The sequence below is a fragment of the Perca flavescens genome, chromosome 22 (assembly GCF_004354835.1).
Source record: "Perca flavescens isolate YP-PL-M2 chromosome 22, PFLA_1.0, whole genome shotgun sequence".
Classification (NCBI taxonomy): Eukaryota; Metazoa; Chordata; class Actinopteri; order Perciformes; family Percidae; genus Perca; species Perca flavescens.
The window spans coordinates 6,443,261-6,469,389 of NC_041352.1; the positions used below are offsets into that span (position 1 = coordinate 6,443,261).

At 43.2% G+C, this 26,129-nt stretch overlaps 1 protein-coding gene across 4 annotated transcripts in view; it reads right to left on the bottom strand.

Moving 5' to 3' along the window:
- Nucleotides 1-26,129, bottom strand: part of LOC114549067 (partitioning defective 3 homolog) — a 387,004-nt gene that overhangs the window by 98,318 nt on the left and 262,557 nt on the right. For all 4 annotated transcript variants that reach the window (XM_028569211.1, XM_028569212.1, XM_028569210.1 and 1 more), the window contains 2 exons: nt 20,854-21,081; nt 17,145-17,382 (listed from right to left, as the gene is read on the bottom strand). In XM_028569211.1, the coding sequence (XP_028425012.1) occupies nt 17,145-17,382; nt 20,854-21,081 (466 nt within the window). The remainder of the gene's footprint in view (nt 1-17,144; nt 17,383-20,853; nt 21,082-26,129) is intronic.

Genomic DNA, 26,129 nt, shown 5'->3' on the forward strand with positions numbered 1-26,129 from the left:
AAGGACAGATATTTGGGTAAAATATAGCTTGAAGAAAAGCTGAACAAGTTGGGAAAAGTGAACCACTTAAATAAATAGATGCTGAAAAGGAAACCTCTTTAAACTTGGGATTATAGGAATTGCATATATTTCTAATTACCCAATGATGCCAGTCAGATTTTGTCACGGCAATAACATCGCAACCGTGCAAGATACAATCGCGAAACCTAACAGGTAGAGTTATAGTTGAGAGGGTTGAGCAAGGGTGTCAGAAGGGGGTAGGAAGTAGGGAAGGGCGCCCCCCACTTAATGCCCCTGGTCTGATTTGGCATTGCGGCTGGTGTGATCCCGTCACAGCATGGCCTCTAGTTTTGTTTTTTGTTTCTGTATTAATGTCATATGTTTCTAGTTTCAAATGTGAAAACTCAATAAAAACTTTCTAAAATACTGCGATATGATTGTCAGGTTGGTGGAAACCAGGCCACTTATATGAACACATTTGATGATTGTAAAGACAAGGCAATAGCAGAAAGTATATGGGGATGAGGGACATGAGAAGAAATTCAATAAATATAATCACAGAAAAGGACTGGATTTTTATTGACTGTTTGTATTACATAACATAACTCGATTTTCTTGCATTGTAAACACAGACATTGATTATGATGTTCCACATGGGCTTTTTTAAACGGTCCCATTCAATTTCAGACAGAAGACCAGGAAAAAGCATTAAGCTCTGCAGTCTCCCAGCCCCACGGTGCTTCAATCACAGTTTATTTTTACCTTCCTCATAGCTGAGCTTTATTTGACAGTTTGAAAACTTTCTCCGAAAGCTGAAAAAACTTACATCAGACAAGGTTGACTTTGGGCCGGTGAAAGTGAATATTTTCATGAAAAATCCCTCATGGATGTTTATTATTTTACCTAATATTAGAAGCAGCAAGGACCTTTGTGCAAATGGGCTCTCTTTGGTAGTGGCTGCTTTAGACTTGTAATTTTCCCGAATGTGTAGCTGTAGCCTGGTAGGAGATTCTGGTCTATGGTTGTGCAGAGAGCCCAGGAGAGGCCAAGGGAGCAAGTGTGGGTGCTTTTGTAGCACATATAGCATACATTACCTGATTAATTAATCAACAAATGGCTCTAGTAAGGCATAAAACTCCAGGCTGGGGCTGGGAATGCTAATAATAGTGAGCCTGCTATCTGTCTTCAGGGCAGGTGACAGCTTCCCTCGCCTCACTTCAAGGACTTTCATTAACTTCCAGAGGAAAATTCACCTTCCTCTTTTCCTCTTCCAATTTATTTCTTAGTCTCTTTTTGCTCCGACACCCCCCCCAAAAAAACATAAAATAACCTAAGGGGAGACAAACTTCTGCCATCAACTTTTTTTTCTTCTTCTTCTTCTGGATCAACATCAATACAGTGAGGGATTTGTCATAGTGAAACATATTGGCGGATTAGACTGAGCAGGACCCTGGGCATGCAGCAGCTCCCGCTATTCCCCCATCGCCGGTGGCCTGAGAAGGAGGGACCACATCAAAGCGGAGGCGGAGGAAATGGACGATACTACCGGAGCTATTAGAAGGCTATCGGGACACTTGCTGGTTCACAACATGGCTCTGCTCTGCCAGTGGGGGCCGTGCTGGAACACAGGATTAGCCGCCAAACCTCCACTGACGCACAAACCCTAATGTAATATTTCTACGCTCAACATTTTCTCAGCAGGAAAATACAGAAATCGCTGGTACAAGTGTGGGTATAAAAACTGCAAACTGTATTGACTTGTATACCTGTCTCTGGGAGATAAGTGTCTCATTTGAGAAAATCCAATAAAAAACAGTAATGATTTGGAGTTAATCAGTGTCGAAGGAGAAGCTGTTTCTGTAAAACTCTTGAGCCAGTATTGGCATCCTTGGCATTAATCTGGGCTGGCATCAGGCTAGTTGTATTGAGAGTGAGGTTGATGAGGCTTGATAATAAGATATTGATTGGCAGCCGCAACACATGGGTAGAATGACAATGGAGTAACTACAGTACCTTGCAGTTTGGGAAAGAGTTACTTGTTTAGGCCCAAAGGTCTGACCAGTTTCTTTTTAATATTGCTGCACTGCAGTATAATTACAACCTGGGAATATTGACGACATTATTTATTATTAGATAGTACATAAATGTTCAAATAGCTATTTGAAATGGACAATTATTCTTGACATATTGTTTTTAATGATACAGTCAATCCTTATGCCTACTGTTTATACCTAATGTTTATATTTGACTGTAGTTAGTGATCAACTCACACTCTACTGTTTACTTATTTTGGCCATCAACCCTCATTTGTGTGGCATGTAATCTAACATGCGTCAGTCATATATAATATATGCTTTATTAATGTTGTGACTGCCACTGATGCGATGAAACATTGAGAGTGAAATTGAAATGCTCAATCAAAGTGTCCTGACTTCTGCCGACAGCATCTCATAAAATCAAATGTTTTCAAATACTGGTGCACATTAGGCATATTACTGAGTAGCTGGCTTTGTTGTATGTGTCTGCTTTTACAATAAAAGAAGTCAGTAAATACAGTAGGTACTCCATTCAATATGATACATCCTCATATATCACAGAAAACAGAAGGGTTTATACCACTAGCAGTGGATGCCTCATATATCATCTTTATCGATTTACAGGGTAATAATACTTCAAGGCTGCAGCACAACAGACGAGTAAAAAGTCAAAGACATTATTTCAAAAGAGGGAGAAAAAGTAAATTATGCAAAGCGTCAAAGCCAGTTTGATTGTTACAATCATTTAATCTGGGGAATAGATTTGAGAGAAGCTAATCTGTTTTGACATCTTCCGTGGGGAATTTGTGGTTTGGTCACAGGAAGTTGCTGACTTAGGGAGACAAGACATCAGAAATAGCGGTCTATTCCTACTCCTAAAATGTGTGGGTTTTCAAAGTGAACGCAGGGATGTGATGGACCACCTGGTTCAACCTCGCGTATGAGGTGTTAAATCTCTTGGCATTAGTCAAATCTGCAAATGGAACAGGTGAGCCTGAAAGAAAAAAGTAACTGCATCTATCAATTTGAGTAAGTGATGAGAAGATAATTTCAAGGGCAGACAGAGAGAATCATTATGGTTTCTGCTCGGCCAACCTGAAAGTTAATCCAAATCTCCCAGAGCGAAGTCCCCCGCAGTATATGATGTGATGTGGAGTCTGAGCCCCCATCCCCCGAAACTGTATTTGTCGTAGTCGGGAAGAAAATAAATAACTAAGCCTCTACCTACTGCATTTCATGGTTATAATCTATAAAGCACCATAAAAAAATTATCTCAAAGAGACGTTATTATCATCGTCTTATTGATGGCAATACACAGCAGAAAGTTCGGACTAACGCACTCCCACTCACACATTCCTGTATTTCTATCTTCTCCTATCCCTGTCCAATGCAAAGGCATGTCAATATGAAGCAGTGCATGGTTTCTACACAGTGCTTCACCTGGGGCTAAACCCTGACAGTGGCATGTCATTTTAATAGTGCTTCATTAGGAAGGCAAGGCTGTCGGATTTGTCTGGCCTCCTCGCTAGCAAAGTGTTGCTTCAGCTGTGGTGAGTAAACACTCTCTACCTGGGGTGACACACACAGATACCTTGTAAAAAAAAAAAAATCCAATAAGTCAGAGTAAGAAAAAGGGAGCGAGTTTTCTTCTCCTCCCCGGGAATCACACTGTGACCCAGCGATCGTTAACAGGCATTAAAGGGGCATTTGTTATTGCCGGGTGGCCTCGGCGTAATGTCCCCACCACTGGTTCCCAGGGACACCAACCCAAGAGAGGTATGGGAGGATGTTCTCCCGTCGTTCATCCAGCCTCCGGCCACCGCCAGCCGATTATCTCCCTCCCCGCGGAACTCATTATCCACAACCTGTGATGTCAGTCAGCACTTTACCTGCTCAGCCGGAGCTCTTTTAAACTAGAATCTACAATTTGACGCATCCTCAGAATAGCATTTTTCTTTATGAGTTTATAGAGGAAAACTCCAACCTGAGATTCATCAATGAATGCGTAAGATAAGCACCCCCTTTGGATTCACACCATCTTGGGGGTTCATGATATGGCATGTGCCTTCAATATAACACAACCCTTCATGCAGTTGCACATTCCACTGCCTTTTACAGAGACTCTGCCTGACTGTCACAGCGAGATATGACATATCTGCGCTTTCACCTCATTGGACAAGGGGTGGCGCACATTGAACCAATCGATTAGGGAGGAAAGGTGTGTGTGTGTGTGTCAGGCCTAATTTTTTCAGCAACGGTGTGAAAACAGTGATGCAGGATGGGAGTCGAAATGGTTCATGGCGGGTGGGAAAGTGTCCCGCACCGTGGAAGCATGACATGCATTTATTCATGACATCAGGCCCAGCCCCCGTAGGGGCACAGCGCCACGGGCGAGACGGAGGAAAAATGATTCTCACCAGATACTTCTACGCCTCTTATGTCTCCGAGCTGAGCAAAGAAGGCACCGTCAGGTTGAAGGATGTTCCGTTTCGGTGACGCTCTGCATGGCCATACCAAAATAATGAAAATGAAAAACAATTTGCAGGTATATAAATTGTACACCAATCTTAGATCATTGTATCTGCCCCCCCGTTTACGATAAAGAGGTTATTGTATGGAAATGAAGATCTTTTGGCAGAAATACAGATGCATGGAAATTATGCTATACCACCGTTTCAGAAAATTGTTTTCAGCCTTAAATGTATCTATTTTGCTGACGTGTGAGTCAGTATTTCCTGTTATTTCTGCAACGCTCTGTCAGTCATGTCTTCTATCTGTTCATTCCCCTCTTCACGCTTCTCTTCCCGAATTTATCTTCCTGGCTTGCTCGGTTTGTCTTTCAAGCCTTTTATTTTCTCTTATCAAAGTCTGTGTGTGTGTGTCCAATGGACTGATCAACAACTACATTCCACCGCTGGTCTAGTTGTTAGGAGACATAGATAGCTAAAGACGAACCACCAACCCCCCTAAAGGGTAGGAGGAGGAGTATGACAAGAAAAAGGGTTTAGACTAAATATAAATTTATGTGTGAAGAATGGTCAGTCACAGAGAGCCGCAGGGCTTTTTACGGTGGTATCCCATCCTGTAGATATTTTATTGTACTTCCACTATGTTTGTTTGTGCCATTATGTGTGAATGTGTGTGTCTGGAGGAGGGTATGGTAGATTTTCAAAATTCCAGCAACAGAGTTAATCCACTCTTATTAAGAAATGTTCTTTCTAGCTACAGAGACCAGACAGAATATAGGCACACAGAGCTGCATCACAGTGAATGGCTGAGCATGTTCTCATTATCAGTATCAAAGCAACTTGAATTGAAAAACTGAACTGAATAAGGGTATGCGCATTGAAAGGAGAGTCTGAATGTCTGTCTACAACTAAAAGTTCTTGCATGCGTGTTGATTTGTGTTTGCAAAATGAGAAAAAAATCGTATTCATCTGTTTGCTATGTGAGCCAATTATTCACATTTAAGCAATACCAGGTACACACACTCATTTGTGTGTGTGTGTGTGTGTGTGTGTGTGTGTGTGTGTGTGTGTGTGTGTGTGTGTTATCTATATGTGTGTGCTTGTATATCAAGGGACAGCTTGGCTTTTCCATATTTCAAACAGCCTGTGCAACACAAAGGACAAGGCCCAGCCCAACATGATTGCCTTTAATGTTTCACATAAATCACTGAGTTATGTGTGTGTGTGTGTGTGTGTGTGTGTGTGTGTGTGTGTGAGGAGGGGTGTTTTTGCACACACTCAGAGAAATGTTTCAAATCCCTGACACCCCTGATTAAAGCCTCTCATTACAACACAAATAAACAGTCCAAACACATTCATACGTCCATTTGTTAACGTGTATGAGCGCACTGAGGAGGGAGTTTCTGAAGGACAATTTACATAGAAACACTTTAGCAGCTCAGAGAAAAGTTCAGGTGTTGGGTAAGCTTTGTGTTTGTGTGTGTGCGTGTGTGTGTGTGTGTGTGTTTAGGCAAAGTCCTATTGTGTTATTTGAACTACTGACATTTTTTACAACTTACAATCATCCTGCACATTCCTTCTCTCACTTTATGTACAGACAAACACATTATCAGTTGTTAAATGCCTTTGCTAGCCACAACCCATGCATAAACAGACACACGCACATGATCTCACAAGCTCATAGACATATACACAGTCACATTTGGCCAATGCTTAACCAACCTAGCACACACACTCACATGCAGGGATGGGGATGGGGATGAGAGGAGCGGGGAGGGGACAGCGCTGTGGTTTCTCAGTGGAAGAACTACAGTAGGTGGCTCGGGCTGTGACCTAGATACAGTATGGCACACTGCATTCCTAATGGGCCATTTTGATCACTGCCACTCTCTGTATCCTCATCTAGGCTGCTACTGCATGCCTCAAACACAAAAACTCAGCATTCAGCAGACACATCATCCAAAGTCTGCACAGCTCTTTTAATGATGGCGACCGCAGATGTGGATGTGGAAGTAGCACGGCAGAAAAGCAACTGAATTTTGGAATAGTTGTACCAAATACCACTAATGTGCAGGAACTCACAGGGACCAGTGACTTTCACTGATAATAGGTTTAGTGATGTATTTACAGGTGCTTTCACTTTGTACAACTTAAGCCCAGCAGGACGTCTACTGTAGGTGAGAGTAAAAACCTTTTTTTTGTCATGACACAAGATTACCTCATACATTCATCTTTTCTTGTCTTTTCTGCTTTAATAACCCTTGCTTCTAACAATGACTTCCCAACTAATTTACATGCTGATGGGTCCGGAGACAGATGTGTTTTGCAACGCTCAAATGCCAGATTTCCAAGACGCTCACCTAAAGGACAGGCGAGGGGAGAAGCGAGGCAGGTTTTCTGTCTCGTAAACGTCAAGACTTGAAATACAGGCATGGACACACACCGGCCCAAGCGGAGCTGCTGATCCGTGATATGCATTCCACCCAGCATTCACAGGGGGAGACGGGAGAGGTCTTTCTGTCAATGCCACAATGAATCTCCAGGGCAGCTTGGAAGGAGGAGGGAAGAGGGATGCGGGTGGATATATCGAAAGAAAGAGGGAAGGAGTGACAGTAATTGTGAGTAAAGTGAGGATGAGCGAGAGTAGGAACCCCATGGATTCCCAGGGATAGTGACTGTACATCACAAGCAGGTTGAATAAATAACCCTGGACCCTACTCTTCAGTCTACTGTTGGATCAACCTGCTGGTTCTCCAAAGCAAATTACATAAAAAAAGAGAAAAAAACTAAGTATGCATGTATGCATGCATGTAGCATTTTTCAAATCAATAAGATCATTTGCAGCCTCTACACACCTCCATATTACATGTTATATCGCAGACACAGAGTGGGATATGTGTTATACTAATATACTACACAAAGTAGAGTGGAAAGAGGTGGGTATTTCGAAAGAATCACTTACACACATCAAACTGATATGGTAAAACAACAGAGAAAGAAGAAACATCTTCCTTGTGTCCTTGTGAGACAGAGACTGCAAATCAACCATGAAATATAACCATGGTTAAGTTGATAAACCAACACAAACCAGACAAGAACGTCAATTAAGTAAAACTCCAGATTACATTCAAAGTCGTTCATGCCAAGATGTTGTTTTACATTCTCACTTTCCACATTATGTGCGTATGGTACATGTGGTGGCATTATGGTACAGTTAAGGAAAGGTCATGGTAATGGCAAATCAACTCTGATTAAGGCTAGGCAACTAAAACCCTTGGTTACGTTTGGGGAATGGTTAGCGTTAGGTAACCACTTGGTTTAGGTTAAGAAACAATTGTGGTCATTGTTAATGAAAAGGCAAAATAATTACAGGTCTGTGTTGGGACGCCTGTATAAAGGTCTACTAAATAACACGGCCATCCACACACCCTTGTTTTCCACCTCTTTTCATTAACAAAGGGATAATGTCATTATAGCGAATACAACGCCGACAGAGTGATCAGTCTTGGATCAGCCTGAAGCGCTACATTATCCCGCTTATTACACGGCTACTTACCAAATAAATCAATAATTTGACACATAATATTCATTTGAAAGAATGTTATTGATTTAAAAACGAATAAAGTATTTGCTTCCGCTAAAGAAAATAGTCTGCTCCGTCTCTACGGTTGGAATCCTGCGTCCATAACAACGTAAACTCTGCAGGTGTTTAATGCAACCCTCCGTCTGCTACTCAACACAAGAGAATCTCCCCCTCCTTGCATGACATCAGACTGGTGTACGTGCAGACCTTGTTCCAGCGACGAGCTACCCGACAGCCAGCTGTTTGCAGCGAATACATTTCTGGCAAAAGCCACCGTTTCAGGCACTCATTTTATCCCCCCCTTACGGGCTGTGTTAGTAGCCGTATATTTTGCCGTCAAAATGAGTAGGGCTGTGATGGGGTGCTGCCCTGCTATCGCTAGCTAGGTGGACACATTCATCCACTTAGCGGCTGTTTTAATCACTGCGGGTTGATACAACATTTGTGAGCTAGCGGGCTATCAGGGCTGCTCTCGTGGCTGTTATAATTCACATCAAACTCTACATTTCCGTTGATGGTGAAGTGAGACAAGGTGAATGGGACTTCTTTGGGAATATTTATGTTGACGTTTCTGTCCTCATTCATCTCGTTTCCTTATTGCAGAGCCGCTGCACTCGACACACCTGTAAACACGATGTTGCAATGTAACGTTAACTAATTAACGTTGTTATTCCCTACGACTGACGTGGTGTGTAGTGATCATAGTGATCATAAAGATGTAACGATGTAACGATAGGCGCTCGCCAGATCTGCTGCCGTTGCCTGTATTGCAGGACAGAAGTTGCTCCACGTTCCCCTACTTTTTGCCACAGCTGATAAATTACCCGAAATTCTTTCAGCGGATTGATAGCTGACTTCCAGATTGATCAAAACTGCGTCTATGGCAACGGTGTGTTATACTTAGCAACGGTCTGTTATCAAGAATTAGCAGAACGCAGAATGCTGCTGAACTCAACCAAGCCATGTAATAAGGACACGCTACTTCCTGCATTGGCACTGACCGTTGGTGTCCAATGAACGTCCCATATGGATGTACTTCCTATGTATACTGGGCTGGATATACATATGTATTTAACCAGACCTATGGATCTGCAGCTGGAAACATCAACTGGCCTGTATCTGTTGTTGTGGACTGTTCAGTCCACCATTACACACTCCTCCTCTCTCCCTCAGCCTTGCATCCACCTCCTCCCTAAATCACAGACTCACACATCTTGGTATGGCAGTGAGAGCCCAATTAAGATTACTTGCTGACAAACACAGGGAGGAATGAAATCCCGATCCCAGCCATAAAAATAATCTCCATTTCTCTGACACTCTCACCAAAGACAGAAATAAAGATCAGAGTAGAAGAGAGAGAGAGAGAGCGAGAGAGAGAGAGAGAGAGATTAGAGTTTAGATTCTCTGCCCGAGCCCGAGCCCGACCCGAGCCCGGGCCGTTATTTTCCGCCACTATCCTCGGACCCTTGATCAAGCATTTGTGTTTTTTTTAATCATTACTTTAGCCTAATTGGGTGGGGAGAAAGCTATGCCATAATCAGAAATATTATCTATTTAGGCCAAAGTAACAAATGTGTCCAAAAAGTTACACAAGTTGGACTACAGTTACAAAATGCAACATGTGTCATGCGCGGAGTCTCCTCCTCTCGCACGCATCATACCGGGGCTGCGGGCTGTATTGTGGAGCTTAAGTGCTACATGGAGCTTGAGGATGTAAAGAAAAAAAGAAAAACGGGAGAATTACCTTTGAGCAAGTTTGGAGGAAAGTTGGAGGTATGGAACCATTTTAAACAAGTCGTGGTAAGTGACAACATATGTGTCGGCTTTGTTGAGTGCATTAAGTGCGGCCGCTGTTCGCCTATGACAGCAAATAAAATGGAGCTCTAAGAGAGATGGAAAACCGGGAGGAAAAGATAGACAATTTCACTTTACATGCCAAACACATGTCCAGATGCTGAGAGAACAAGAGGAATACCGTTCCTGCCTTTAATTGGTTGCCTTTGATGGAAATCAGAAGTGTAATTCAACATCGATTGATATTACCTTTGTAATTCCAAAGCAATTTTCAATGTTTTATCTCCCTTGCCTTCACTGTGATTGTTTCTCTCCCACTACCCATCCTCTCAATCACATGTTAAGGTGTGTACATACATTAGCAGATGGGAACATAGTGGATGGGAAAGGTCATTTTAGCCAAAGGCCTCTATTTCATTACATGCTAAGTCTGGTGGATGGGTGAGCAGACTAGCAATGAGTCGTACTGTAGCTGGCAGCCCACTTCATTTGCATAGCACATAGGGGAAAATAAATAGGTTCCCCCATGTGCATTTCTCACCTCTGTCTCTGTAATATCAAGAATGCTTTGCATCTCTAATTCAACTTCTCTCCTCAGACCAAAACATACATTTAATATGGTTTATTATGGGGGGGGTGATTCATTTGTACTATTTAGAAAAACAAAATGGGATTGTGCCGGTCTCAGATCTTGGTACGTGTTCTTAACGTTTTCTCATTATTTTCAAATCCGCCTGTCCTCTGAGAGTCGACTGGCATTGCAACAGTCTTTCTCTGATTGATCAAAGCGATGCGGGCCAGAGTGAAAAAATAACATCAAAGTGGAATCAAAGTGTCTCAAAGTGTGAAAAACAAATATCAAACGGAGAGGGGGGAAGTTAAGAAACATGGAACATCGAAGTTGATGAAAGTAGAGCCGATGGAGGGAGGGAAAGGGGGAGAGGAAAGTAAGGAAGATAGCTGAAGTGTAAAGAGAAGTGAGAACTCGTTGGGAGAGAAGAGACGAGAAGAGAAGAGAAGGGAAGAGAAGAGAAGAGAAGAGAAGAGAAGAGAAGAGAAGAGAAGAGAAGAGAAGAGAAGAGAAGAGAAGAGAAGAGAAGAGAAAAGATGAGATGAGATGAGATGAGATGAGATGAGATGAGATGAGATGAGATGAGATGAGAAGAGAAAGGGATTCTTGGTTTTCCTTTCCGTTGGTGGGTCTGGGTGTGATTCCACTGGGGTTGGATCATTAGTAGTCACAGGCCTGGTAGAGTATGGAGGGATGCACTGTTACACTTAATTTGAGCTCTTTAATAACACACTTTATGAATTCAGTCATGTTTGCAGCCCTCTGCCTGAGACCCAGCGTGAGAGACATCGGTGTATCTCATTTCAGGCCGACAAGATTTCAGATTCAATTAACTCCATTGTGCAACACCACCTCTCCGCACGCACACACACACACACACACACACACACACACACACACACACACACACACACACACACACACACACACACACACACACACACACACACACTCCCCATGCTTCAAGGTCTATCTCGGAGCACTGCATGATCATTCTAAACCTAATTACTTCAGGGCTGTCTGATGGAGGCCCAGTGCTGCCCAATCACATTTACATTGAGTGGCCAAAAGCAGAGACAGTGCGGCAGGACAGTCAGCCCCCCAACCCCGCCCATCCCTCCACACCCCAGTGCCTGAAACGGCCATCTCTCATTGCATGGTGGCTATAACGTTGCAGAGCATCCTCTCCTCCCCCTCCTTAATCGTATCACTCAGCCTCTCCCTACGTCTAAATGCTTCACCCCGCCAGAAAATGGCAGTGACATGCAATTTTTTTGACACTACACACAAAGCTGTGCTTGCCTTAACCTGGCGTACAGAAGAGTTTTGTTGTTTTACTGTTTCCTCTCTCCCGTCAATACTGTGTCTGTGGCGCTAATCTTCTCAGTGGGGGACTTTGTTGTTTGGCCCCCACTGGGCCTCTTTGGTACATGATTGGTGATGAGTAATGGGATGTCACACTCAGAGGACGTTTTTGTGAAGTTTGGAGTTCACCCCCCAAAAATGACCCTTTTAAAGTCCTGGCATCTTGCACTAGCTATGAAGACGTGTGTGTGTGTGTGTGGGGGGGGGGGAGACGAGTTCTTCTAAAAAGATGTTTTTCCCAGGAAGTTGAAAAAACGGACCCTTTCTCTGTATACTGCCCTCGGTGACATGATTTTTCTTTTAGCTGTGCAAGCTTTTGAAGGTGATATTGAGGTATGACTTTGCACTTGGCAGAGCTGCCAAAAGCAGTGAAAGTTCACTACTGAGTTCTCTCTGAAATATTTATCTATCACAGGGGAAATCTGTGTCTCACTTTGCTTTAGCCCGCTCCATAGAGAAGTCAAAGGTCAGGGTCAGCAGCACAAAAGTGCCCTTAGAGTTGAGGGAAGACATTTTGTTGCTCACGGGTACTTTAAAGGAGTGAATCCTTGACCACTTGGAGGCTAGAAAAGTAACTTCCCCCATCACTGACCACCCTGCTGAGCTGATGATCATTCTTGCTTCACAATCCACAGTCCATGCTGTGTTAGATTATTTTCTTTTCATGTAATTATCTTTTGCTGTCTTTCTCATATTCTTCACTTTCTTCTCACCTACAAGCTCCGGCTTGATGCTGTGCCCTGCGCTTGCCTTTACTAGCTCAGCACAGACATTATGATAAGTGAGGCAGAGCAAAAGAACAATTAACATTTTCTCTCAGATTACATTCAGCAGATGTCAGGGCCCACATGTGGAGGCAGCTAATTGCTGTCTCCAAATCAATTGTGGCCTAATACTACAAGCATATGTGAGCATTTCTGTGTGTGCTGGGGAAGGTGGAAGGGACGAGGGGTGGGTTATACAGAGAAAGTGTGTGTTGATCCATCAGGCACGCCCTCGGTCATATGTGTGTATAAAAAGCTAGGCTAATGCATGCGTCACGTCGGTGTACTAATGATCAAGCTGGCTTACCCGCCATCAGCTGTTCACACCCACCCGAGCAGAAAGAATCATATCATCATATGAATCATTTGAAGACACGAAGCGGCGCAGGAACAAGCTAACTACATACTCTCATGCTACACATAAGGTAATCATGCTTTCGTGGCATGGTATCCATAGGCATACTCACGCATGCATCATTCAAATACACACACACACACACACACACACACACACACACACACACACACACACACACACACACACACACACACACACTCATGCCAAACCCCAGCATGCTACCACACTGCCTAAGAATAATAAAGATTGAAGGATAGAAAGCATCCCTCCACTCCCGTTTTCACTGCTTTCCACTCCACACGCATCTCTCCGTGTAGCCTTGAGTGGGGCTGCATCTGCAGGAGGAGCAAGCAGACAAGGTCCCTGGGGTGATGGAGGGTGGGGGGTTGATGAGAGGGGCTGCACGGCTGTCACACTGAGCTCCAGTGTCAGCTGATGGCTCGGCGTGAGGCATGCCACTTATCAGATTGGTGGTGAGGGTTGGGAGTGGGGAGGGGGGAGTGGGGAGTGGGGAGCGGGGGTAGGGGTAAGGGTAACTGTGTGTGTGCGGGTGAGAAAGCACCAGGGAGAAAGGGTGAGGGTGATGCCAGAGACCATTAACACATCTTTTCTTCTACAGTATACACACATAACATGCATTGCACACGCACGCACATGCAAATTTAAATTAACCTTGAACACACACACACACACACACACACACACACACACACACACACACACACACACAATATCGCCAGAGATCCTCAATCCTCCCTACAGGCAGACAGTAGCCCGATGCCGTGACTGCCGCTGTGAAAAGCTCCCTTCTTTTCTCATACTCCCTCTCCCTTTCCTTTTCATCCTCCTTTACCACTCTCCCTTGGTGCCCCAGTTCACTCCAGTGCACACGCTTCCTCTCTCCTTCCACCCTCACCCAATCCACCCCTTCCCCCACCTCTCTGGCCCCCATTCCCCATCCTAACCATGCCTTCCATTTTTGCAGCCTTCACTCGATTGTCTCCTTCATGCTACTGTACTTTTCCTACAATGTGATGCATTTCCCTCGCTCTTGTTGAAAACGCATTTACGCACTAATAACAAAATATTTGGATATAGAAATATAAATGCACACACCTTACAACAATATACAGAAGATGGATGTTCACATACAAAAAAAATACATGTGCAGACACAGTGCAAAACAATGTCCATCTTAGAGTCTAATTAACACATTAAAATATGCATTTTCACTTTGTTTCCAAAAATTGAACACTCAACTCTATAATAAATTACTCTGGATGGGTATTTAATTTGCATGGGTGCACACACACACACACACACACACACACACACACACACACACACACACACACACACACACACACACACACACACAGACATATCAAGAGATGGAGATGGAGCTTGATGGAGGAGGTCAGTCAGTCACAGAGCAAATAAACACCACCTCATTAGGCATGTTGAAGGGAGTCTTGCAGGCCGGAACCATCATTGTCTGCTGGCATGCTAACAGAGCCCTGGGCAAAGCTTCCAACATATAAACAAACCTGATCAGATCAGAAAGTAATGATCACATGTTATCCACTAGAAAGGATGTGAATAATCACGTACAACTGTTTGGGGGACAATGCGCCGCCCTCCACTCCTTTATATACCATTGGATGCAGACATGGACACCGTGATACATGCACGCAACAGACATCCTTGAAATAACAATGATGTCAGGCTGCCTAGGGCTGGTTTTTTATCCTATGCATGCATGCACATTGCGATCCATTCACAAGATTATAAGCTATTCATTGCTGAATGGTACAGTATACCAGGCAGTCTGCCAGCCTATAGGCAGGACAGTATGAATCCAGCTCTGCACTGCAGTCTTTGCTTTTGGCTTTAAGCAGTCGACTTTCTTTCCATTGCACACTCGCACACTTTCAGTCATTCTTACACTCACAGTATTTATCTTAGAGTCTCCCCTCCCCTCTCTCTATCTCCTTATATGAGGCCATCCTCCTTTCCCCTGGCTCTGATGTTAATGCACTCCCAATCAGGCTGTCCATTAAGCAGACATGCTCTACAAGTTCATCAGGCCGTCCAAATGCCTGCATGCAAATTAGCTCAAATTACAGTGCACTGCAAACTCCTTGAAATCTCCATAGTGGCAGAACGTAAGTGTAAGACATGCATGTGTGAGAAATGCAGGAAAAAGCCAAGGCCTGCCCGTCTATTTTGTGCAACTGACAAGCACACAGACAAGCATTACAAAAGATTAACCAAATCAGGATGCCTTTTTGATGTTCTGATGCAATGATGAGACACTAACATGTGAAACTTGCTGATGTAAAGTATATCCATGATTCACACGCCTGAGAGTGTTGAGTTACTGTCAGCCAAACCCTTTCTTATGCACAGTAAAACTTCCATTCTAAAATCACTGTCAAAACTCTTGCCAGAATCGCTAAAAGTGCAACACTTTTACTTCCTTTCCCTCTCCTCCCTTTTGACCGCTTGGCATTTTACATCACTCCATTTTGTACTTTACAGGAAAAAAAGTTCTTGTATCCAGTGGGACACATTCATTCTCACCTCAGTTCCTTGCCATCTCTAACTTTCTAAACCTGAACAGGGAGAGAAGAGAAAAGGACAGTGTAGATGTGTGGGTGTGAGAGCTGTCACACTTTTAAGATGGAAATTGTTTGAGGTATCAAGAGTAGGAGTAGCGGAAAGAAGAAAAGACAAAGCTTGAGCGTCGGAGAGACATGCTGGTTCAGAACGCTGCCTCCTTGCATTCAGGAGGCACAGAGCCTGGCGTTAAATGCATAAAGCAGGAGGGAGTGTCAGCGAGGCCTGCCGCGTGCCAACTCTTAAGTGGCGGTGGCACTCAAAGATAATGAAGAACGATGATGAGGCCGAGGAGGGCATGCCGAGGGCCCACGTGCGCAGCTAAAAAAATCACCCAGCAGCCACCTATCAGGCTAAGCATACAGCCTCTCAAAAAAGGTTTGCCAACGGCGCTGATTGTATGTCACAGAGTGTCAAACCTGTGGCTCAAATTTCTTTCATTTACTAATCCAGTACTCCTGTACTCCTGTGTACACGTGTGTGTCTCCACATATGTGCTCATGCCCCCGTGCGCAACAGAATGTCAGCCTCTATGAGGTATTGCGCATTTACACCACAGGATGCAAAGACAGAAAAACAAAACTCACAAGAGGCAAAATAATGGGCGATAAGCAAGTTCCCCGCATTCCTCAATCATGACCTCGAAACATACATGTCGTCTTTATTGTTCATTACCGAGCCGTGAGCTGCGATACGCTAACTAATCCCATTAAACTAATCCACATGAAAACAACTTACGGCACGATAACGGCCTGCGCCGCCTCCACCGTTAATTTATGCCATATTCAAATGTGCATGCAATTGAAATAATTAATGTGATTCGCCCACTAATTTCCTTGTGGCAGAGCTACTGGATGGATACGCGCAGGATGTTTATTTCCATCCACAGTCTCTTTGCACATTTCTCCTACTATTGTCTACACAGTGTATGGTCCAAAGTTACACTTTTGAAAATGTTTTTGCCCATTTGCCCTACAATGCAGTGAATTTCTTTTTTTTTTCAAGCTCTAAATCTTTTGCTCTTTGAAAAAAGAATATCTTAAGGATGTTGAGAGCGGAGTTATGCCACCTCGTATGGTCTCTCAAGGTAGTCTGCATCTGAAATCTTGCAACGGCATGATGAGACAGCCACTGAGAATACCAGCCACAGGCAACAATTCCAACCCGCAGTCGATTTTATCATCTTCAAAGGTCTTTTATCCCCAGAACCAAATCAGAGCTCCCACATTAGCACCCGTATGGGCCCTGAACATTGTCGGCTGGTTAACAAATGCAGAGCGTGTTTGGATAGGAGAGGCTCACACACAGGATTATGAATAAAACATGTTGCCCTTATTAAAAATAATCTGGCTCAAAAGTGCCAGAGGCCCTCGAGGTCGATAACTCCCCCTCCCTTCCGCTCCATCCACTCCCTCCATCTAACAGGGTTCAAGGAGAGGGGTCCCTGATTAGCACTGGCAACATCCATAGAATGCATTCTGAATGATCCAGTGGTGAACATGTTGAGTGGAATTAAATAAAGCAGATAGAGTTTGGCGCTTGGGGCAACACAGGAGAGTTTTAGCTGAGCTGCATCTTATTCCTACCTGAACATCTCGCCCAGGCCCTTCAGCACGCCTTTCTTGGCTTTGTTCTTGTCCTTGTCTTTCTCCTTCTCTTTATCCCTTTCAGGTTTCTTCTTTTCCTTCCCCCCAATCTTGTCCCGATCTTTCTGCCTGTCATCTTTGGAGAGGTTGCCGTTCAGCCCGGGTCCCACACTGAGGTCGCCGCTGGTGGACATCGACTCGCGACCTGATCTGGAACTTCCCTCCGTGTCCTCGTCCACTGAAGTGAGGAGATAAGGGGGAAGGAGAGGGTGGTAAATATAGGTATTGAGAGGGAAAGGGATCGGCACACTCACACAAACACAAGGGAAAGAAATAAAAAATTAAATTGAAGTCAATAAAGGCAGACACTAAACTTTAACTTCCACTTGAGTCCCTGTGGATCACAGAAGCTGCTTTTGAAATCAGCACACAACAACACCACTTTTTTTTTTATCAGTAACAAAGCATCACTTCTTTTATCAGATGAAACATTAAAATAAAAACTGTGTCCCACAAGGTATGGCACCTTTGAACAAAACACAGAATTTATGTGCCTCATTACGGCAGAATATATTGACATTGTACAGCCTTTGAGAATAGTATTAAATTGCAGATGTTTTCGCTTAGCTGACAATTATTTCAAATGTGTACATTTCACACAGCTCACAATATAAAAGTATCGTTTCCCTTTTCTGTTGCATTTCATATAAAAAAATATAAAAAAAAAAAGATGTGACAAAAAAGTGGAAACTGTAATGATAGTCATATGAAGCTGGTTTCTTAATTTGCGTCTCAACTAATTTCAACCCAGACATCAAATTGAAACCAAACTCCTTAGGTGATGTAGGGTTGATTAAACTCAAAGTTTCTATCACATCTAATCAGAACTGATGTGCAAAATGTAATTAATCTGTCAGTAATTATACATTTAAATAATCTTGAAAATGGCTCCCAGGGATCTTAATTGCAAATGTGGTGCACTTCGCAGTCAGCATAGCTCCTGTCAATGCTGTATCTCTGGCTGTGAAGCGTGAGGTAGATGTCCTTCAGATTACAGCTTATTACAGTCTTGCTTGTCGTTGTCTATGTTCTGCCTTTGATGGACGATAGCAAAGCGCTTATCGTGAGGAAAGACGAGGGAGGGACCATGATAGATTTTAGGTATACGGGATGAGACAGCTGCTGGATTCACATTTCAAGGAACAGTGGGGTTTGTTTTCTCTATCAGCTATTTCTTTTAGCTGCCATCTCGGAGGAAATGACTGAAATGGAATCTCAAAATGGGGCACTGTACGGCTGGAATAAAGAGCGACCCAGCAGCTTAAACCTGCTCAATTATGCAATTCATTGCCGCACGCAGCCCCTTCCATCCCTTTCTCCACCTCCACAAATTTGCAAGCAGGTTCAGGATATCAGTTTTATCACTCAATCTGCTGCCTGCTTATCATTAACTTAAGAGCAATGGCAGCAAATAGCAGCTGTGAGCTGTATCTCGCTATTTAAATTACTGAGATTAGCAGTGCTAATGTCGCTAAAGCTTAATGATGCCAAGCTGCAGATAACATACTAAACATTGTAATCCAGACCGTCCCAGAGGGCAGCGGCCGTGTGTGATTGTAAGTGTGGTCGCATGGGCATGTGTGTGTAGAGCTGGGCGATATGGAGAAAATCAAACATCACGATATTTTTGACCAAATACATCGATGTTGATATTGCGGCAATATTGTAGGGGTTGACTACTGGTGCTTTCACAAAACATTTACACAATGAGATTTTTGATAAATAATCATAAGTAATGTGGATACAATGACTAAGTGGTTAAAAGCAAATAATAAAACAGCTAGTAAGTCTGGTAAATTCTGACATCACCTTAAAACCAGGAAAAGACGACACTTGTGTCATATCAACGAAGATGATATCTAGTCTCATATATCGGTCGATATAATATCGATATACTGCCCAGCCCTATGTGTGTGCATTTGTTTGTGGCTGGGTTCTTTACATGAAGTCATACAAAGGCCTCATATTGAGTTATAGAGGAGTTTGAACAAAAAGGTATACATAATTTAAATGCAATTTTGTCATCTTCCATTTAATTTTAGTCTTTCAAATAAAGCAAGACAGGAAACGAAGCTATCTCCGATCAAAAAACAGACAAAAGACTTTCACACCGGACATCAAAAGGTGAGGCCGTCCATGGCAATTTCATGGAACAGAAGAAGAAAAAAAAAAGACTTGGCTGACAGCAGCACCATTGATGAAAGTGTCAGGACACTGAAAGATAATTTGCAGTGACAGACAACCACAGGAAACATGTTGTCACTTTAGTGAAACTCTACCATTAAACTTTCCTGATTTAATAATCAAGGACTTTTAAGAGGGCCTGTCACTGAAGGTTATGACAGACAAGTAAAATTGTCTTATTCAACACATAAAAGAAGGGATTTTTGCAAAGCAGAGCAGATTTTTCTTTTTAGTTTTTTATTTCCACAAACGTTGCAACACAAAGTAGCACAAGGGGAAGTGCATTTTGCCCAGCAGGATATCTTGTGGGGACACATTTTCTTTAGGTGATGCGGCATTCTTATTTTATGTAAATAAAAGTCTGGGAGCAGAGGAAGCAGCAGCTTATCTGTCAACTTTGACTATTAACCTCAGTGACGAGCACGGACTGGCTGCTTTTATCTAAATTGAAAAACAGAGTTATTTGAATATCATGGGGGAGAATGCAATATACCACAGCAGGGGAAATCGGTTGCTTTCCCCATTTTTCTTTGCTGAGATAAGACTGTATTTAGTGGCTTGCCGACAGAGCTTATGAGAACAAAGCGTTTCAGGCAAATAATTCCCTCTTTTTCAAATGTCCCCCAGCTCTTTTAATGGAATCCTTTAATGGTGAATGGAAATTTATATGCGGTGATTACTCTTGTGGTGTTGCAGTGTTATTACCTGTCACAAAAACGTAAGACGGCTGTCTCTCTATCCCCAACGCATGTCTTTTAGTCATCAAACACCAAGTAGGGATGGATATATTCACTCAAACGGAAGGTGGCATGTCTTTCCATTCTAATGCTGTCTTCATAGTTTAGAACAAAGTGAGGCTATTCTGGTTTCAACAGTCAGGTACGCAGGAACAAATGTGAGGAATCCTGGCAAAGTTGTGCAGTGCTATGTGCCAAAACTAACTGGCACATACTGAAGCAGAGACATGTATTTCATTTATAATCATTGTAAATGAATATTAAGATTACAGAGTGTGTGTAAAGAGGTTGCAATGCAAGTCTGACTTATGTGTGTAAACAGCAGAATTTCTTTCCTCATGTGCACTCTGTTTAAAAACATGGCAATGCACTTTAAGAGTATGTACGCTCCTGGGAAAACATGCTGCCACAGTCTCTGACAATTCCACTCAACATGAACTATGTGAATATTAATGAGTGTGTAACCTAGACGCTTATTGCAGAGGTGCTTTATGACACACACATTTCTTCAGCAAAAGGGGATCCCTAAACTAGTTAACTTGGGAGAGAATCCTGCCATTCTGAAAAAGCTCATTATTGAGTTGACCTACATTTCACTGACTGAATTTTTTTTGCAATGATCTACTAATACCTCTGCTATTGTACAGTATATAATGACACGCATTATTCTGGTTCACTACTATGAAAAACAAATACTCTGCATGAATCACTTATGTCTGAACACTTACATGTCTCCATGCTGTTCTCTTCTTCTGCTGTTGTGACACCAGGTTTCTCATATGATTTGTCAATTGCAGCTCGGAAGCTCTCGTTGCAGCCGCGGCCCCTGGCGATCCGCGAGCGCGTCCGGTTAACGTTGATCTCACCGTTCAGAGACGCCTCGGCAACAGCCGTCTGGAGGCTTTCAAGGGAGCTGGACTTTTTCAGGCCCAGCGAGGGTCCGACTTCTGCAGAACCTATGGAAAGAGGAAATAGCGTCAGTGAGGCCAGCAGACTAGCATGTGACTCTAACTCATCCACAAAGGCGACCTAAAACCATTATCTCTGAGCTCATTGCGTGTCAACGAATCATTCACGTGTTGCTAGTTTGATATGGGACGATGGTATGTGGCATACTTGGCAAGCCGAGAGAAGGTGCGAGTCTGGCAATTAACATGAAAAACAAATGATGCCATTGCCTGGCCAATGAAGTGTGTGAAATGAGAACAGAGTATTATATCTTTACTGAGACATTTTCCTTTTGAGAATTATAATTCAACCTTTGTCCTTGTGCCTGCACAGTTAAATTACATGGCTGAGAGATAATACATATAAATGGGCCAATATCAAAGATAGCAATGCACAACAGCACCGGAGCGATCATAGTGTTATACTAAACTATTATAAGTTCCCCAAATGTTTAACCTAAAACCATTCCGTAGGTGGCCCTCTCACTGCTCTCTCTTAGTTTTTCTGAGAGGCTGAGTAAAAGAGAAGGTGATGGCATTTAGACTAAGCAAATCTAAGTCCATTCATTTCCAACACCATCCTCTTGTATGCACTAGCCCAAACAACATCTCACAGCTGCGATCTTTTGTAGAATTTGCAGATGTTAGATAGCAGGTAATAGCACATCATGGTTGCAGAACAAGGCCCTTTTACCAGCCTTATGTTGATTAGCCACCAAAACATGAGTTGACACAGACCGCCTGCAGAACAAAGCTAGAACACATGGAAACTTTCCAATAGATTAACATATTTACTGCACACAGCAGCACAATACACACTTTAGAACGAGCATGACAGAAAATATCTTCATAACACAGGACCAGTGACATCCACCTTACTGAAGAATTATACAAAGTAAATACAATTAACATTTATATTGTACTCGACACAAATCAAGGGCTCTTATGGCTTGAGATATGTTTGCAAAGTAGCTAATTGGAGTACCTCATATAGTATATATCCTATTTGTAAACAACCTCCTCAAAAGGACTCACATGGCTGATGGATAAGCTGGTAGATCAGTTGTGTGGAAAGCAAAGTGAATGTTGAACAGTCAACCTTTTCAACACTGTTACCAGGCCCCGGACAGCTGTAATTATTTTTCCAATGCTTGCCAGGGGTTTGTTTAGGGCATGTAAGTGGAGCGCGACTCAAGTATTGGTATTTCATTTTGTCAGGGAGCGTCCATCAGTTCCCCGGAGCTCTTACCTTACCCGCCAGTTGGTAAACAAGCAGCCTGGTTGATTTTCTGTCCCCTTTATTCTGCCTCCATTCAGCATGCAGCAAAGTGCTGTCACACGTAACCAGTTGGATTTCTGAATATGTGCAAGTGAAGCCTTGTTAAATGTAAACGTCTGTGGAGGAAACTATCAGTAATAATGGATAAACTGTTGATTCAATTACTTTAGCAGCCTCGTTGACTCTCTGAGGGCATCACACATGTCGATGGAGTCTGGACAGAGCAGCATTGTATCATTATGTCTCCCTGGAGACCACATAGACCCTCCACATATAGTGTGAGTGTGTGCGGCCGTTTCCTCTGTGACTTCATGTGGTGTAAATAAACGTCTCCTACAGCTCTTCCTGTTGGTTTTTATCACAAATGTTGCTATAAGGTCTTGTCTTTACCCCCCACTGAATAGAACACACACATGCAGGGACTCCTCAATAGGCACAAATTCGTAACATACACACACTTCAACGTAAGCTACCATCGACAAGATCCTCGACATCTTTAAAGTGGCCTAAATGAGGCATGACCCACTGCTGCTGGGTGATCACAGTGGATCTTTAGATGGAGGGTTGCACGGCCAAACACAGATCAGGCAAAGAAAACAAACCCCCATCATTAAAAGAAAACTATTTGTGACCGTTGTTTGGAGTACCCCCGCTGAAATACATTTGTTTTAGTGAATGAGAGACCAACACATTCTCACTTCCAACTTGTCACATTCAGCCGTTTGGTCAGGACCCCTTGGCGTCACGTTTTTTTAACGCTCCTTGGCGTGATTTTTCATCGTGCAGGGTATAGTTAGGTTTAGGCAACATAACTACTTCTTTAGGTTTAGGATAAGGTTTTGGTTTGGGTTAAAATAAGTAAGTTTGTTACATAACTTGCATACGTGACATTAGTTGAGTATGTTATGTATGTAACCTAACTTGCATAGGTTATGCACGTAATGTAAAATAAGTTAGCGTTGACTTATGCTTCCAAATGGGACACAAACAGCGTTCTCCTGGGTGAAAGTCCTGTGTTTGTATGACACATCCATCCACCCCGACCTCCTCCCTACATGGACTTTGTCACTTTTTATTATTATCCTCCGGAGCAGACTTTGTCGCCCTTTATAATACGTCATCTCACAAGGTCGAGCAGTTGAAGGCTAGGTGTGTCTTATACAGACGCTAAAGGGTGCCTTTTGCCTGTATATCATCAGAGGGCCACTGACCAAGCTGCCGTATTTGACGAGTTGGAACTGAGAACGGGTTGGAGAGATGGAGGCAGGAGGAGAAGAAGTGTGAATAAAGGTAAAGGTACTTTATTGTCAAATACACATAGCAAAATTCATTCTCTGCATTTAACCCATCCCTCAAGGGAGCAGTGGGCAGCCATTAACAGTGCCCGGGGACCAACTCCACATCTGAGCCAGTGCCTTGATCAAGGGCACTGACTGGAGAACCTAGTATATGTTTTTGATGGTGGGGGAAACTGGAGCAAACCCACGGAAACATGGGGAGACAAACTCCACGCAGAAAGGCCTGGAACGACCTGGTGTTGAACCCAGAACCTTCTTGATGTGAGTCCACAGTGCTAACCAGTGGGCCACCATGCTGACATTTTTCTTTTTAGGGTATGAATAAGTAAAGAGATTATGAAAGAAAAGGGTAAAATAACAACACTGTGCAGAAATGCATATAAGCTGATACTGTTATCATTTTCCCAATGGCAGCTTGTCTCTGGTGTTGGCTGAACCACTTTGCTATTCTCTTCTTGATCCCTTAACCAAGCAAACTTGCAGCAGCCCATGAGTGATTAGCCAGCTATCTGAGTTATATTGTCCAAACACACACCATCTAGACAGCTACTTGCAGAGGACAGATATAGGGAAGAGCAGAGACAGATTTCTTATTTCAATCATCTTGTCATTTTCAGGAAAATTAAAGTTTGCATGCTACTTTTGGGGTGACTTTTAGGGTCACAAGGACATTCCTTTCTGCTGCGTTTGCTACCAATGCACCCTTACTGATAGTATGAGTGCCTCTCTATCTTCCGTGGCAGCTATAGATCTGGTGTCAAAAAACTCAGATAGGCTAAAAGGTCAGCTGTTACCCAGTGGTGTTGGGTTTCCAGAGTGGTAAACGTATTGTTATGTATTTAACACACCATTTAACCTTCCTTTTCGTCCATGTTAATAAAAGTACCCAATCCCAAGAGAACCTGGACTCAATCCTAAAAGCCATTCAAAATAAATGAACACAGATCCTATAATGCTGCTTCCCATTTAGTGGGACGAGCTCATATGCGCGCCTTCAGGCTGCATTGGACAGTAAAATGAAACATGACTGTGTGCTACAAATGTCTAGGGGGTTAAAAGCTCTCTGGTTGCTGAAAGAGAAGATTCATTTTATTGCCTAGTTCCTCAGAAGAGGTGGGCCATTTCTGATTACTATGACAAATTGTAATGCCAGGAAAGCATGAACAGCCTTACAAGACCGAGCGAATGCAAGTAAAAATCATGTAATTCATTTGTTCGGAGGGAGTAATCACATCATGCGAAGGACAAGAGAGGACAGTCTAAAGAAAAAAAACATAAAAAGGAAACATAGATACAGCATAGCAGGAAAATTCCATAATTGTCATACTTTGTGGATAAAACTCAATCAACTCTGTGGAAATGCCATGTAAATTTGAAGCTTATGTATAAAGCCTGCCAACAGCGGACACGCAGAAGCCAGGGTACATGTTTGACACAATGGGATTGCAAGTTAGAGCCGCGCAGGATGCAAGGATGCAACAGTTCAAGGGAACACAAATGACATCTGCTGTAATCGGAAACAAGGAATTATCCTCCCATTCCGTATTCCGCACCACGATCCCCTTCGCCATTGTTTCTAGTCACAGTGGTGAATGACTGAGAGAAGCAGAGAGACAAAGAGAACGGGAGAGTGAGGCAAAGAGAGGGAGTTTGCCCATAGACCCTGGCTGCCTCGAACCTGCCTTTGTTTTCATCAGAAGCAGTCCTGGATCTCCTGGGAGAGTTTGACGGACAGCTCTCTGTATGCCAGTCTATTATGTGATTCCTATCACACAACAGAAGCCTCAGTGCTCTGCTCCTCATCTCCCTCTTATTCAGAGGGATGAAAATACATATTCCCCCATCGCATACAGACATGAGTTTGTCACTCCCCACACGTCCGGAGGAGAAATGAAAATCATCAAAATGAAATGCACAAAAAGAAAGACAATCAAACCAAATAGGGGTAAAGTGCCCCTGGAATTTTGTCATGGCCAATGACCGGATTGGCCAACATGCTGTGTTCTTTAGCCAGATTAAGGGCAAGGGCAGATAATTGGAGAAGATCCATTGCCATTAAATGTTAAGGGGGAGGTATGGCAAACTCCATGAATAAATCAGCAGCGGTTATTACAGGAACAGGAGCCCATAGTATAATTACAGCAGCTAAAACTATGCTCCCCAGCCATTATTCACCACGGGCCCTTGCATGTAAAGATCTGTGTACAGACAGGGGCTCCATTACACATAATTTATTCAGAGAGCCAGGGCTTTAAGCAGGGCGGGAAAAGGGTAATTATGTTAAAAATAGCCTCCAAGGTGGTCACCAGAAGGCCATGTACAGGTATCCCAGTGTAAGAGAGGCGTCCCTGGGTCGGCTAGGCTCCTATTTCTCTGCCAGTTGTGGATCATTAGCACGACAGAGGACGTCCTCTGTACTCTGTGTCACAAAGGAATCATCAATACCGGGACTGGTTAATATCTCAATCAAGGATGCTGGA